The sequence below is a fragment of the Eptesicus fuscus genome, chromosome 13, assembly GCF_027574615.1.
Source record: "Eptesicus fuscus isolate TK198812 chromosome 13, DD_ASM_mEF_20220401, whole genome shotgun sequence".
Classification (NCBI taxonomy): domain Eukaryota; kingdom Metazoa; phylum Chordata; class Mammalia; order Chiroptera; family Vespertilionidae; genus Eptesicus; species Eptesicus fuscus.
The window spans coordinates 76,075,002-76,089,743 of record NC_072485.1 but is presented as its reverse complement, the minus strand read 5'-3'; the positions used below and the strand labels follow the sequence as shown (position 1 = coordinate 76,089,743).

The 14,742-nt window shown below is 37.2% G+C and overlaps 2 protein-coding genes and 1 non-coding gene across 3 annotated transcripts in view; 1 reads left to right on the top strand and 2 right to left on the bottom strand.

Annotated features, from left to right (window-relative positions):
• The window catches only part of LMO2 (LIM domain only 2), a 208,958-nt gene that overhangs the window by 135,135 nt on the left and 59,081 nt on the right, over positions 1 to 14,742 (bottom strand). The gene's annotated exons all lie outside the window — the stretch shown is intronic.
• Positions 925 to 14,742, bottom strand: part of FBXO3 (F-box protein 3) — a 34,049-nt gene continuing 20,231 nt past the window's right edge. Inside the window, exons 7-11 of the mRNA XM_008146822.3 lie at positions 12,570 to 12,654; positions 11,676 to 11,798; positions 9,690 to 9,805; positions 8,282 to 8,472; positions 925 to 2,104 (exon numbers count right to left, since the gene is read on the bottom strand). Of these exons, the coding sequence (XP_008145044.1) occupies positions 1,937 to 2,104; positions 8,282 to 8,472; positions 9,690 to 9,805; positions 11,676 to 11,798; positions 12,570 to 12,654 (683 nt within the window). The 3' untranslated portion in view covers positions 925 to 1,936. The remainder of the gene's footprint in view (positions 2,105 to 8,281; positions 8,473 to 9,689; positions 9,806 to 11,675; positions 11,799 to 12,569; positions 12,655 to 14,742) is intronic.
• Positions 14,197 to 14,300, top strand: LOC114233555 (U6 spliceosomal RNA). Its single transcript, XR_003619703.2, has one exon. It is a non-coding gene; the product is annotated as a U6 spliceosomal RNA (small nuclear RNA).

Below are 14,742 nucleotides of genomic sequence, written 5' to 3'. Positions count from 1 at the left end.
GAGGTCACTCATTCAACTAAGAGAATGGGAATTTGATGAGAGGATAAGCAAGCCTAGAGCATTCGGAGAAGCAAGGATTGGTGGAGTTGCATCATGCGTGCTCTGGGAACTGAGAGAAAGGAGAGGTCATCCAGAAAAAGGAAACTTACCCATGGCAAGGGACCCAGGGGCCAGCTCTAACTGCCAACATTAACTAGTTTTAAATTCTTGCTTTAGCGGGAAAGTTTAAAAATACCATGTGATCTCACTTGTATGTGGAATCTCATGAACAAAATGAACTGACGAACAAAATAGAAACAGAGGCATGGCTACATGAGACAGACTGACAGCTGTCTGAAGGGTGGGGGTGAGGGCACTGGAAGAAAGAAGGTAAAGGGATTAGCCAAAGAACATTCATGCGTAACCCAAAGACACAGACAATAGTGTGGTGACGGCCAGAAGGAATGGGGGCTGGGGACTGAGTGGAAGTGGGCAAGGAGGGTGGGAGGATAGACATCTGTGATAGTGTCAACAATAAAAATAAAATTTTAAAAATCAGTGGGTTGATTAAAAAGAAGAGATAGGCATAATAGAAGGATTTAGCAACCAGATAACACTCTAAAAAAATAAGCAGGAAAAACTACTCACTCCATTTCAGAACATTTTGACATGTGCCAATATGGAAGGGTAAGTTTGACTTCATGGTCTCTGATGGCAGCAGCTTCACCCTGTCTACACACCTCGCTCTTCCTACAGTTTTCTCCACAAAAGAGCTGCTCCTGGGAAAAATGGGAAGTGGGGCACCTGACAGGGTAAAGCCAGGAGGTGACTTTGAATGGACCTCTAGCAACAGGCCAACAGTTTCCATCTCCTCTTCCATCTTACGAACAAAAGCTACTAATACTAGCTTATGGAAATAAGCAATTATACAAAATACAGCAGCAGAACCAAAATTTGTTTTCAAAATGTGAGTTTTTGACACTTGGAGAACTTCATTCCAAACTTCCAATTATATAATTACAAAAAAAATTCATGTTTCAGATAAACATACTTAATCTCAACATAAAATTCATGTCACTTATCACAAAGTTAGACAGTCAACTGTATAAAGGAGAAACAAAACAGAAGCAGTATTTACAAATGTAGACTACATGAGACATTGTGAAGAAGTTTTTGTTAGTAAACACAATACATACTTTTACACGCTACATTTCAAAAATGATGCATCTGTGAACAATACGATAAAAGTTATTAATGTTGATGACTTTAAATTAAATTCCAGGTTGCGGTGTTGAAGGTTTCAAATTCAAGGGTGGGAGAGTTGAAGACTAAATTCAAAGTCAAGGTTATAGTGATAAAGACTTTAAATTCAAGGTTATAGTAATAAAAATTTTAAATTCAAGAGCAGATTGTCTAAGAAAGGACAAAACAACCAGCATTCAAGCTATTTAGTCAATTAGTTCCTTGTGAGTACAAAATATATAGGAACCACTAAGTGGATTAGCCTAATTACAAATTATGTTCATTTCTAAATAACTCACAACTGCAAGAAATCATTTCACAGAATTTTTCAGTCACAGTTTCTATCCTTGGGTAGGTATTTCTGCTATATTTAAATCTTCAAAACAATTCCTTCCCACTTCCACATTTTTATAAGTATAAAATTCATTTAAACAAAGAGATAGCCATTCCTTAGCTAGAGAACTATTCCTCCATTGACTTCTAGAAGAGAGAGGGAAAAAAAAAAAGATTTCACTTCCTCCTCTACCCCCAAAACATAAAGTAAACCCAAACAATCCAATTCCTAATTGAGAATCAGTTGCATAGAACCCAGGGCCTGGAACAATATTTCATGCTAGTTTTCTTGCTATATGCTGAGAACAATTTAGTTATTTACATTATTGAGAAATCTATTTGACAAGCTGGATTCATTCCAGTGCTCCCATTAGCAGTTTTGCTAAAAGAGGCGAGAGTAGCGGCGTCTGCGAATGGGGACATCGAACAGTCTCCTGGGCCTCGCCTCCTCGTCATCTTCATCAGATTCCTCCATATCTGCCGAGTCATCGTCGTCTTCCTCCTCTTCTTCTGCATCTTCCATCTCTTCATACTCATCAGGACCCAATTCCTTGAAAGAGAAAACAGTCTTTTGATAAGAACTCCCATCAGTTTTTTATACTTATTTAATGCAAGTATCTCCTTTATCTAGACTCTGAACAAGCAGACACGCCACAGATGAATCTTTATCGGCTTGAACAGCACATTTCCATAATGCACATACCGATTCCAGTGTATATCCTATTACATGTTTTAAAATGCTCCATGTGGTTTTCATGGTAAATATATTTCATTAATATAGTACTTACTTTTACATGGTAGTTGTTATTCAGATACAATGTAGCAAACAGACCACTCCTAACAACTCAAAGTAAAATTTTACTGAATTTATCATATTAGTGATTTAAGTAACAATTTTTAATCTGTATGCTTACAGAAAAGATGTGAAAATATTAACAAGGTATGACATGACCTCTACTGGTACTTTTTATGTACTGTCAACGAGAGGTCTGTGATTTCTATTGAGTTCCTACTATAAAGACACATCATTTCCATTCAACCACCATTGGTAGCTTCTACTTTTAAATTAACTTGTCAGAGGCTCTCAGTATAGGGCGATGGTGACGTTAACTAGGAAATATCTGAATATCACCTGCAAACTTCCTCTTAAGCAGTGCCTCCTCTATCAATCATGACTTATTCTGCTGTCAACTTTCTCTCACACTTTTGAAGACCCAATGAGAGGAGCCGCTGTTCGAACAGAATTCTGAACAGCAAGGAGATCCTAGTTGGTGATGTGGGAAATGCTGGGAAACTTTGGATGTGGGGTCAGCGACAGTCCTTCCACCAAGGCTTTTATGACATTTCATGATGCAGCACCCTCTCTACCCTTCTGATCTCATCTCCATCCACTCTGGCTTCCCCTCCCTCCAGTACACTGGCCTCCAGGCAATTCTTCAGACATACCAGGCTCATTCGTGGTTCGGGACTTCTGCACTTGCTGTTCTTTAGCTTGGAACACCCTTCACCCATACATCCAAGGGCTCCTTCTAATTCTTTCCAGTCTCAACTCAAATGTCACAGAAGTCTTTCTTGACACATCTGTATGTTATACAACTCAACAGGACACCCCTTATCCCCTTTATTCTGATTATCCTCCAGTGCACATGTTACTACTTGGCCTAAGTACATGGTGTTCATTTGCTAACTTTTGTCTATTCTAACTAGAATGTGAATTCCAAGGCAGAGATTTTAATTGTATTGTTCACTGCATTTTCCCCAGCACCTGGTAGGTACTCAGTAAATATTTGTTGAGTGAACAAATTAATCGATGTGGGAGAAAGGTATTGTCTTTTAGGATTTGTCAAAGGAATAGTCACTGGGATTTATTATAACACAAACAACAACAATCAAAGATATGTAAATATGATATAAAATAATCCATTATTTTAATCTCTGGATATTTTTTTAAATCTCAGGAATGAAGACTTTGAAATCCAATAGCAGGTACAAAAGGGACTTGGGAAGAGGGGAAAAAGGGACCAGGGAAGGAGGAAAGGATTAAAAATTCTGAAACAATAAATTCAGGTAGTCTGGTTATTAGTTATCTTAATGAAGAGGAAAACAAAAACTGTTAAAGAAACCAATGAGGCTAAAGAAGAAGATTGCTGACCACAAATAAAATTGTACATACACAAACAGCAGATGGAAAGAGGAACACACAGACAAAAAAGAAAATAAATCAGCAGTAGGCACCTCTAAAGTGTCTAAAAACAAACAACAAACCACCTAGACCAGGAAAAGACCAACTAAAAGTATATTTTAAAGTGGCATTCAGAGTATAAAGCAAAAGAAAAGATTAAGTCCCCCAATTAATCATATTGTTAAAGGACACAAAAGGAGAACAATTCAATTTCCATATCTAGAAAACTAATATTTGTCCTAGCAGGTGTGGATCAGTTGGCTGGGCGTCGTCCTGTACACCAAAAGGTTGCTGGTTCGACTTCTGGTCAGGGCACATGCCCAGGTTGAGGGCTCGATCCCTGCTAGGGGGTATGCAGGAGGCAGCTGATCAATGTTTTGCTCTCACATCGATATTTCTCTCTCTCTACAAGTCAATAAAAATATTTTTAAAAAGAAAATGAATATTTAAACAGGAAAGGTAAACACAAGTACAACCCCCCACAGCCTCTTCATGTTGATTAGAAAATAAGTCCAGAATTTTCATTCCTTTTTATTGTTTTTTTCATCCCTGATAGAAAAAAAAAAACATTTTCCGCAAGGCAGATAAAGATTTTATACTATTATTTGTTGTTGGAAAGACACTAGAACTCTAAATAAGTAAGAACATAGTTAAGAGAGGGTTGAACATGTAATGAGTTTATTATTGTAATTTTAAATTATAAATTTAAAAATTGTAAACTTTAAAAAAGGAGTAAGTAAATATTATAAAACTTCTCAGTTTTAATTTCTAACATGATAAATATCAATATAACCCACATAAGCAAGAGTTCTTTGGAGTCCTCATAACTTTCTTTTAATTATAGATGACATACAATATTATATTAGCTTCAGGTATACAACAATGTGATTAGACATATATATATATACACACACACACATTATGAAGTGACCACCACAGTAAGTCTAGTAACCATTTGTCATCATACATAGTTATTACAATATTATTGACTATATTCTCTATGCTGCACTTTTGACTTATTTTATTACTGACAGTTTGTACTTCTTAATCACTTCACCTTTTTGCTCATTCTTTTACCCCTCACCCCTCTGGCCACTGTGTATCTATGAGTTTGTGTTTAGTTTTATTTGTTCATTTGCTTTATTTTTAGATTCCACATATAAGTGGAATTATATGGCATTTGTCTTTCTCTGTCTGACTTATTTCACTTAGCATAATACCCTCTAGGTCCATCCATGTTGTTGCAGATGGCAAGATTTCATTCTTTTTTATTGCTGAATAATCCTATATAATAAAAGGCTAATATGCAAATCGACCGAACAGCAGAATGACCAGTTGCTATGATGCACACTGACCACCAGGGGGCAGATGTTCAATGCAGGAGCTGCCCCCGGTGGTCAGTGTGCTCCCATAGAGAGAGCACCACTCAGCCAGAAGCCAGCTCACGGCTGGTGAGCGCAGCGGCAGTAGCAGGAGCTTCTCCCACCTCTGCAGCAGTGCTAAGGATGTCCAACTGATGACTTAGGCCCACTCCGAAGGGTCCAGACTACGAGAGGGCACAGGCCGGGCTGAGGGACACGCCCCCTCCCCAGTGCATGCATTTTGTGCACTGGACCTCTAGGGTGTGTGTGTGTGTGTGTGTGTGTGTGTGTGTACACACACACACACATTCTTTATCTGTTCGTCTATGGTCGGACACCTAGGTTGCTTCCATAGCTTGGCTATTGTAAATAACACTGCAATGAACATACGGGTGCATATATATTTTTTAAATTTGTCTTTTATTTCTTTGGAATTGCTGGGTCATATTGTATAGTTCCATTTTTAATTTTTTGAGGACTCTCCAATAACTTTTCAAAGCTTAAGGGGGTCATGAGACTGAAAAGTTTGAAATGACTGTCCTTAAGTAAAGACTACTTTATACCCACCCTAACGAACATTTTAAAAAGCCTCAACAGGATCAAGTTGACCCAATAATAACTACCTGTCTCAATAAATCTCAGCACTCTACATTTTATGTCAGGAATAGTAGCAACTTTAGGACAGGAACATTTTCAGCGATAGATAAAGATTTTATAACAATAAAATAAGCACTTCATTAAAAAGATGGCACAATCCTAAGTATATTTGCACATAATTATAGAGCTTCAAAATACATGAAGCAAATCTGATAGAATTAAAGAAAAGTAGACAAAACTTAATTATATTTGGAGATTACAACAATCATCTCTCAGAGAATAAAGACCAAAAAAAAAAAAAATCAGTAAATATATAAAAGACTTGAAAAAAAAATCAACCAGTTCAACCTGTCATTTATAGAATAATATTCCCCAAAATAACAGAATATACATTCTTTTCAAATACACAAGTATTTACCAAGATAGACCATAATTCTGGGCCATAAAACATTTAAAAGGATTGAAATTATACACCATGAGTTCTCTAAACATAACAAAATTACAAATCAACAACCCAAAGATAACTGGAAAATCTCCAAATGTTTGGAAATTAACACATTTCTAGAAAAGTCATTGATCAAAACTAAATTACAAGAAAATCTGAGAATATTTTGAACCAAATGTTAATGAAAACATAACGTCAGAATTTATGAAATGTAGCTAAAACAATGCTTACAGAGAAGGTCTAAAATCAATAATTTAAACTTCTACCTTAAGCTAGGGGGAAAAATCGGTGAAAATAGAAATGAGTAAACAATAGAGAAAATCAGTGAAATAAAAAATTGTTCCTTTCAGTGATCAATAAAAGTGATAACCCCCTAGCTAAACTGATGAACAAACGATATAAATTACCAATATGAAGAACAAAAGAGGACATATGACTATATCTTTTCCAGCCATTAAAAGGATTATCAATATTGTAGGTAACTTTATGCCAATTAATTCAGCATTTAGACAAAACGGACAAATTCCTTAAAAGACACAAATTAGCCAAAGTAGACAAGAAACAGAAAATATGAATATTAAAGAAATTCATATTTTAAAACGTTTGCACAAAGCAAATTCCAGCCCCGGATGACGTCACTGATAAATCACATGAAACATTTAGGGATAGTAACAACCTCATACAGCACTTGGGCGGGTCCAAATGGAAGACTGCCGTCAGTAGCAAACTCCTAGAACTGGAAACAAACAGTAGAAAGCACTCCTCCACTGGGAGGGAGGCTCAACTTCACTTCCAAACCCAGCCTGTAGACCAGTGATGGCGAACCTATGACACACGTGTCAGCACTGACACGCGTAGCCATTTCTGATGACACGCGGCCGCTGAGGTGGCCGCATGCCGAGGATGAAACATTTGCTGCTCCTAAGGATGAAACATTTGCGAAATAATGGTTTTTCCTCAAAGTGACACACTACCCGAGTTATGCTCAGTTTTTTGGCGAAGTTTGACACACCACGCTCAAAAGGTTGCCCATCACTGCTGTAGACTGTTTTCCACAGACATGCCACAGGTATCATGGCCTAAGTCTCATCATCATCCTTCTTTCTACAAATTGGAGTTGTGAATGTGTCACCTCTGGGTCAGCTTCATATCATGTTCATCTTCCCAGACTTATGTTAGAGCCGCCCCTCAGGGTCATCCCAGGAGCCAGAGGGTTTTGGTGAACATTTGATGCCTACAACTCAATTACATTCTGGGTATATAATTCACATTTTATTCCTATTGTATAACTAGAGCCTCATAATTGTCTCTAATCATTTTATAGCCCGTAAGATTGGGGTTACTGCTAAACCTGCCTTAAGGTAACCCTAAAAATGAGATTTAAAAAATAGACCTAGTTGACTTAGGAAATGATCCCAAAGAGAGACCACTAAAAGTACAAGTCTACCCATTAAATCCTTTGTAATCATTTCTATAGGATATTTGTATTATTTTACAAAATGGGAGTTTTAGCAAAAACACTGTAAGAAAATTGTTTTCCCTGTCTTAATGAAATAAAAGAAAGCAGATATTAACTAGTCTAGTGTGTTTCTCATTAGGCAACAGACATATTTAAAACAAATAATTACTCTGTAGAATACTAATGGTAGACTCATGTCATTATACATCTATCCAAACCCACAGAATATACAACAATAAGAATGAACCCTAATGTAACTTATGGACTTCGGGTGATAATGATGTGTCAGTGTAAATTCCATAGTTGTGACACTGACACCACTCTGGTGGGAAATATTGTGTGGGGAAAAGGGGTATGTGGGAAATTTCTGTACCTTCTGATCAATTTTTCTGTGAATCTAAAACTGCTCTAAAAAATAAAGCTATTAAAAACAAACTAACGAACAAAACCAGGTAACAGCAGAGTTTCTCTGACTGAAGAGTACAGAGCCTCGCTTACTTCTTGTCTGCCTCCCACACCACATGTTCACATGTCCCACCCACCCCAAGGTACTTCCCTCAAAATTCCTAGGGTTCTCTGGAACACAATTTATAAACTATTTGTCTGGCTAATCAACAAAGACCCTCTGTGGAGTCAATTCTAAAAAGTTATGTAAATCAGCACCAGAGGAAAATTTAACCTACCAATCGAGCTATAGACACCCTGAATGTCGGACATGCCATATGGAACCGGGGAATGGCGACATTAAAGATCTTGTCTTTAAAGTAAAGAAAGTGGAAAGTATAATATCCTTCCATATATCCCGATGTTGTAGAGAATGTGGTACAACTTGTGTATTCATATACCCGACCAGGGCTGATGATTGGAAATTCACCTGCAGAGAAAGTAGTAACAATTAATTAAAGCATAAAATCCAGTTCTCCATCACAGCAAATTAGATATGTCCTCCATGGGAGTGTGTAAAGTATGTTAAAGAAAATGCACAATTACAAACAAAGTCTAAAAGGAAACACAACAAAACGTTAGTAGTGATGGGATTATGTGTATTTTGGCTTTTTTGGTAATCCCTCTGATTCTCTATAGCGGTGTGTGGGTGGGGTGGGGTAATTCTAGGAGAATAAAGCAAAATAAGAAAGGAATATTTTCTTTTTCAAAATGCTTTGAAACATTTTAGACACCATTTTTAAGATATGGGTAATAAGTGTCACAGACACTAGTTTAAACAGTGATAAGGATAATCACTTAAAAGTAGCAACAGGCTAAAACATAAAATTCTGAGCATGCAGCTTAAGCATTTAGCCCAGACAAAATGGCAGTCACAAGGGAGAGTTCTTACTCCAAGGGACCAAATTATTGAAAAAGAAATACAGCTTTAATAAAACGGTTTAGCACTAGATCCCCAAATCAATTCAGGAAAAATTCCTTAAACAAACATGCAGAACATGACTTTATTCATGGCAATAAATTAGAACAACTTTAATCTAAACTGAATTCGGTACATGCTTAGATCCGATAACAGAAGTGCATAGCTTAAATAATGTTATTTTTCTGAAGCACAATACAAAATCTGAAGAATCTAAAGGTTCAGAAACTTAAGATAATTATAATGTCAATGGAAATCAAGCTAGAGATGATTGAAATCCACAAATAAAAAAAAAAGCTGTTATTAATTTTAACATTTCTCCCCTAAATTTCAAAAGATGACAAATATAAAATTTATTTTCTCTTTCTGCTCTCTGCCTACAGAATATTACAATGAATAATTATTCAGTGGGAAAGAAAAGAACTTAAGAAGGAAAAGCAAGGAACCCAGGTGATTCACAGAATGTCAACTCAATCCCTGTGCTATAATTTTAGAAAAGTTCTGTTTAAGGTTCTAAACTGATAGAATAATAACATTTATATATTATATTTATGAAGCAAGGTATTGTAGTTAGGAGAAGCCCAGAATCTATGACACCTTTCACATTGTAAACACAGCTATTAAAAAGATGCAGTCATATCCACCAACTACATCATGCATTTCTAAGCTGTGCTCTCCAAAAAGTTTTAGATGCAACTTATGTATAAACCAAATCTTGCGTTACATACCAACTACTCCAGGTCCTTGAACTTCTTCTACATCACCTTTAGCATTTGTTATTCTCCAGTAGCGACTGTCCAACTGACAAGCCTTCTCAGGAAGTGCATCCTTTGACATTTCAATCCTGGAGAAGGAAATGGGGTGGTAGAGACACAAATCAGGCCTTTTTTGTTTCTTCTGTTTTTAAGAGCTACAACATTTGGGTTAAGAACATACAGGGAATTTCCAAAGGAAGTTAAGAAACACACCCCAAAGTCTTTGTTCACCATCTATTTCCGGAAGTTCTCAAAGATATTGGCCTGATTAGCTAACTCTCTCATGGGAATGCTTTTATGCAACTCCCGCATCTGATTTCAGTGAGGATCAACAATAGAAATTCACCAACACCGTGCTTACAGCATTCTTGTGGTTCAAATAAAGACCAGTATGGGAAACACTTTCTAGAATACAGTGCCATGAAAAACTGTGTTCTAAAAAATGCACAGGCTTTTATTCACTACAAGGCTATGCAACCCATTTCCCTTTTCTCCATTAGCTTCTACAAAGCTCAAAGTGAAAGGTCACTACTCAGTTACTGGGGTCACCTTGACTCTGCTTCCCAATACTATCATTTCCCCCCTTCCTCCGGGAATCTGCTGTCTCTTGTTTTCATTTTGAATACCCTATAAGCATATGTAGGTATCATTAATTAAGCATGTCTCAGTCCTAGGCAAGATCCAAATTAAACAACAAACATCTGTGCATGTGGAACTAGACACGTCAAAGGCTACATACAATACTAAAATTCTACGATGCTCCTGGGAAGTATACATTCCTCTATATAACATCATAAAGTATATAAAAATATATATAAAGACAAAGTATCCTTAGTCCCTTTGATCAATGAGTTGTCTTCATGGCATAGCAGAGAGTACTTCTAATTAAAAGTGAATTTAATATTTGTTTTTTATTTCACCAAATCCAGGGCTTAATACCCTGTTTGATATCCAGGCAGCACTCAATAAATATGTACTAGACTTTTAATTGAATATACACAGACCAGATTAAATTTAAAAAGCATGATATTACCTTGGGCAGTTTGATAGCTTTCCAAAACATTACAGCTCTAATTCTGACCTTTCCATATGATTACAACTTAGTGGCTCACCTTGAAAAGTACCTGGCGCAATACTTGTATTTACAAGAAACAACTTAGGCATTCATATAAACTCAAGGTATTTTATAAACTACATTGTACTCACTCTTCCCATAAACAGCCTGAAGTGACCTTTGAAAATGGTTAATTATTCGACCCAGAAAAAAACATAAAATCATACAAATCAAGAGGTTAAAATCTTCGTGTTCATTTTAACAATACTCGTGAAACTGCTCATGCCACCAAAGGTATGCATATCTTAAAAGCCACCAAGTATCTGAAGAATGTCGCTGTATAGAAGCAATGTGTGCCATTCCGTCATTGCAATGGTGGAGTTGATAGGTGTGCCCAGGCCATACAGTGGGGCTGGACACAGCGTCCATGGCCGAGAAGTGCTGAATTTTGCTACACATGCTTAAGAATGCATAAGTTATGCTGAACTTAAGGGTGTAGATGTAGATTCTCTGGTCATTAAGCACATCCAGGTACGTGGAGCAGAGTTTACAGTGCTTGTGGGCGGATTAACCCACACATCAGCTCTCCCTGCCACACTGAGAAGATCCTACTGAAAAAGAGCAGCTTGTTCCTAAACCAGAAAAATACCCCAGAAGACACTGGAGAAACAAAAACTTATGGCCCCAGAGTAAATTCAGCATCGATAAATACAAATAAAAGTAAAAGCAGGGGAAAAACCTGACTATACTGTAGAAAACTTTGTTACCCACTGTCCTCTGTATCAGCAAGAAGCTGCTATTCAAAATGTGTTTTATATCTTATATCAAATGGGGCTATAACAACACCACATCCAGAGGACATATCCCATTCCTAACTGGAAGGTGACCCCATCTAACAGTCTCACCTGATTCGGTATGTGAAGAAATAGTGGGGTGGATGTACAGAGCTGAGTTCTGGCAGAAACGACGTGGAAACTGAAACTGTAATATCTCCAGTTGTTGCTACACACTCTGGATCATGAACATATCTAGGTAAATTAAAAAAATTAAACATTTTTTAGTCAACTGACCTCAATTCTAGAAGATAAAAGGTTTAAAGATACAATGCAAAATAGCTTAGAGTTCACTTTAGGGTTGAAAATTTAAATCACATTTGAGATCTTAAAGGTATAGTCCTATTAAGCTTAGAAGAAAACTAGAAGTTATAAGCAAACCAGAAAGCTTTGAAGACTCCGGATCAGCGATGGAGGCAGTAAAGTAATTTACTTGGAAACTAAAAAGAGTCTGTCTCCGATTTCAGAGCCGAGGAAATTCTGGGGACCATCTGAAAACCAAGCTATACCTGCAAACAGTGGTTCTGATCATAAAAATGTGTTAGCATATTATTATAGGGGCCTCTAATGTATATTGAATCTATCATTTCTGCCAACCAGGCTACCGTAAACCAATATTACCTCTAATACTATCTATAATACCTGGATGTTCCATTTATAGATAATAAATATTTGCTACTCATACTAAAAATCTACTAATTGGCAAACAACTTTTTTTCTAAAAAGAAACTATATAATCATAACTTCTATATCAAATCAGTTTTTTTTCTTTTGATTCTTCAAAATAAGAAAAATACTGGCTGTTCAAGTGTTTGGATGTTTTGGCCTTAAAATGAGAATAGAATAGATTTATGGTGATGAGAGGTTCGGTTATTAACCTTCCTGGGAAACTTCATCTTATGATTTGTAACTGATGATTTTTGCTTATTACAATCATTCCATCCCAAAAAGCCCCAAGTGAAATACCTGAAAATTTGGTCTCTGATGATAGGGAAGCCACCTGATACAACACTGTTGACATAAGAAGTAAACCAGTCAGTAAAAGTAGCACCTGTAAACCAGAAAAGGGGGGGGGAAGGACAAATCGTATTGTAAAATCCTTGCAGGAAACAAGGAAACAATTGTAATTTCTCTTTGCGTAAGGTGTGATACCAAACCCAGAAACATTTATAGATATAATTCCACTAGTCCTTTATTAGGACAATTTCTAGTCTCAATTCAATCCTTCTTCTTCCTAACAACCTTGCTAGGGAATCCTCCAACTAACTTCAAAGTACTTTTCACACTTATATATAATCAAATAACAGATTCCTAAACTTGACTTTGTTCTGGTACAGGAATGAAAAGCTTTCTGTCTGTAATTCCTTGAACGAAGAAGACATGGCTACATCTAGGAAGAAACTATAGGAACAGTATCAGCACCCATCCTCAAACAATCAGGGAATACCCCGGCTCCAGGTACATACTGACTCATGCTCAGTCTGGACATCTAACAGGAGTTATGGGATCAGACCAATCCCAAAGTAGTTTAGGTGTACTACTACAGATTCAAACGCACAGTGGGCCTCCATATTCTCAGTGAGCAGCTCGAAGCGGAAAAGAATGACTGGAACAGTCCAGTCCAGACCATACATCTCATCTAGTGATTGGGTCAGTAACAAGCATTTACATAAATTATGCCTGCCCCCTCTAGGTAATACAACGTAACTTTCTCAGATCCCCTTACTGTTAATACATCTCAGTGACTAGTGTACATTAGTCCCTTAACCAGTGATGCCCAATGCATTTCTCTGTAATCTTATTTTTATCAACCCAGTTCCTATACTCCCCCATGCTAAATTTACAGCATTTACTTCATATTCTGCTTTGAGAATGATAGAAGATACAATTTAGGCTTGGGTCTGAGGGTACATAGCTTTAAAATTTTAAAGGCATCAACTGAGAGAAAGTACACTACAATAGTTGGTTCTTAATGTCTATAAATGGCCCATTCTAACTTTCTATTTATTAAATGTTATTGTATTCAAAATGAGCACTGATCATCTGTTTACTTGGAGCAAGATATTAAGAAGCCTATCTTTTTTTTTAAATATATTTTATTGTTTTTTTTTACAGAGAGGAAGGGAGAGGGATAGAAAGTTAGAAACATCGATGAGAGAAACATTGATCAGCTGCCTCCTGCACCCTCCCCACTAGGGATGTGCCCGCAACCAAGGTACATGCCCTTGACGGGAATCGAACCTGGGACCCTTGAGTCCGCAGGCCGACGCTCTATCCACTGAGCCAAACCGGTCAGGGCAAGAAGCTTATCTTTAATGACATTAACAAAGGCATTACAATTCAAAGAGGGTACAATTTTATGTTATGAGAACTAGTAATTTTCCTGTAGAGTTTTAAAGTCATTTTTCATGGTTTACATAAAAAAGAAATTGGCGTAGTATATTTCCATGTACCTAAATTTATTGTAATACATATTAGAACAAAGTGTGTTCTTTAAAATGAGGACAGTTTCCTATGTAGTCCTTACTCCTAAACTTATTTGAACTGAATACAGAATCCAGTTTTCTTAAATACCTATTAATAATGCACTGAAGTGCTTGCTTCTGCAGCACATCCACTATTGGAATGATACAGAGAAGGTTAGCGTGGCCCCTGTGCAAGGATGACACGAAAATGCGTGAAGCGTTCCATATTTAAAAAAAAAAAAATGCACTGAACACCAGGAGATTCCATCTTCCGTTTTACTAAAAATTCTAAGACAGTCAAACCTAGATGACCCAAGATGTAATTTCTATGTTCCAAGGCAGTTTACCTTTCAGAGTAAGCCTGCCTCTTGGAGTCTCTTTGGTAGCGCTGGGGCTTTATCAAGGCCGCCTAAAGGAAACTGCTTTCCTCCCAGCACTCACTTCCCATCTCATCTCAAATCTTTCGCTTTGCTCTCCCATTCCAGGAGAAATCCCAACTACCAGAATAGTATCATCAGACCTTAGTATCCTGCTGCAGTGGCGGGGTCTCCCAGACCATGTGAGACCAGCACCATACCGAGAGCAAGAAGCCCAGGAGCCTGGCAGGCAGCTCACTTCCGAGCTCAGGCAGCCTTTAGTGTATAAACTCGGTAGCACCACTCGCCACAGCATGA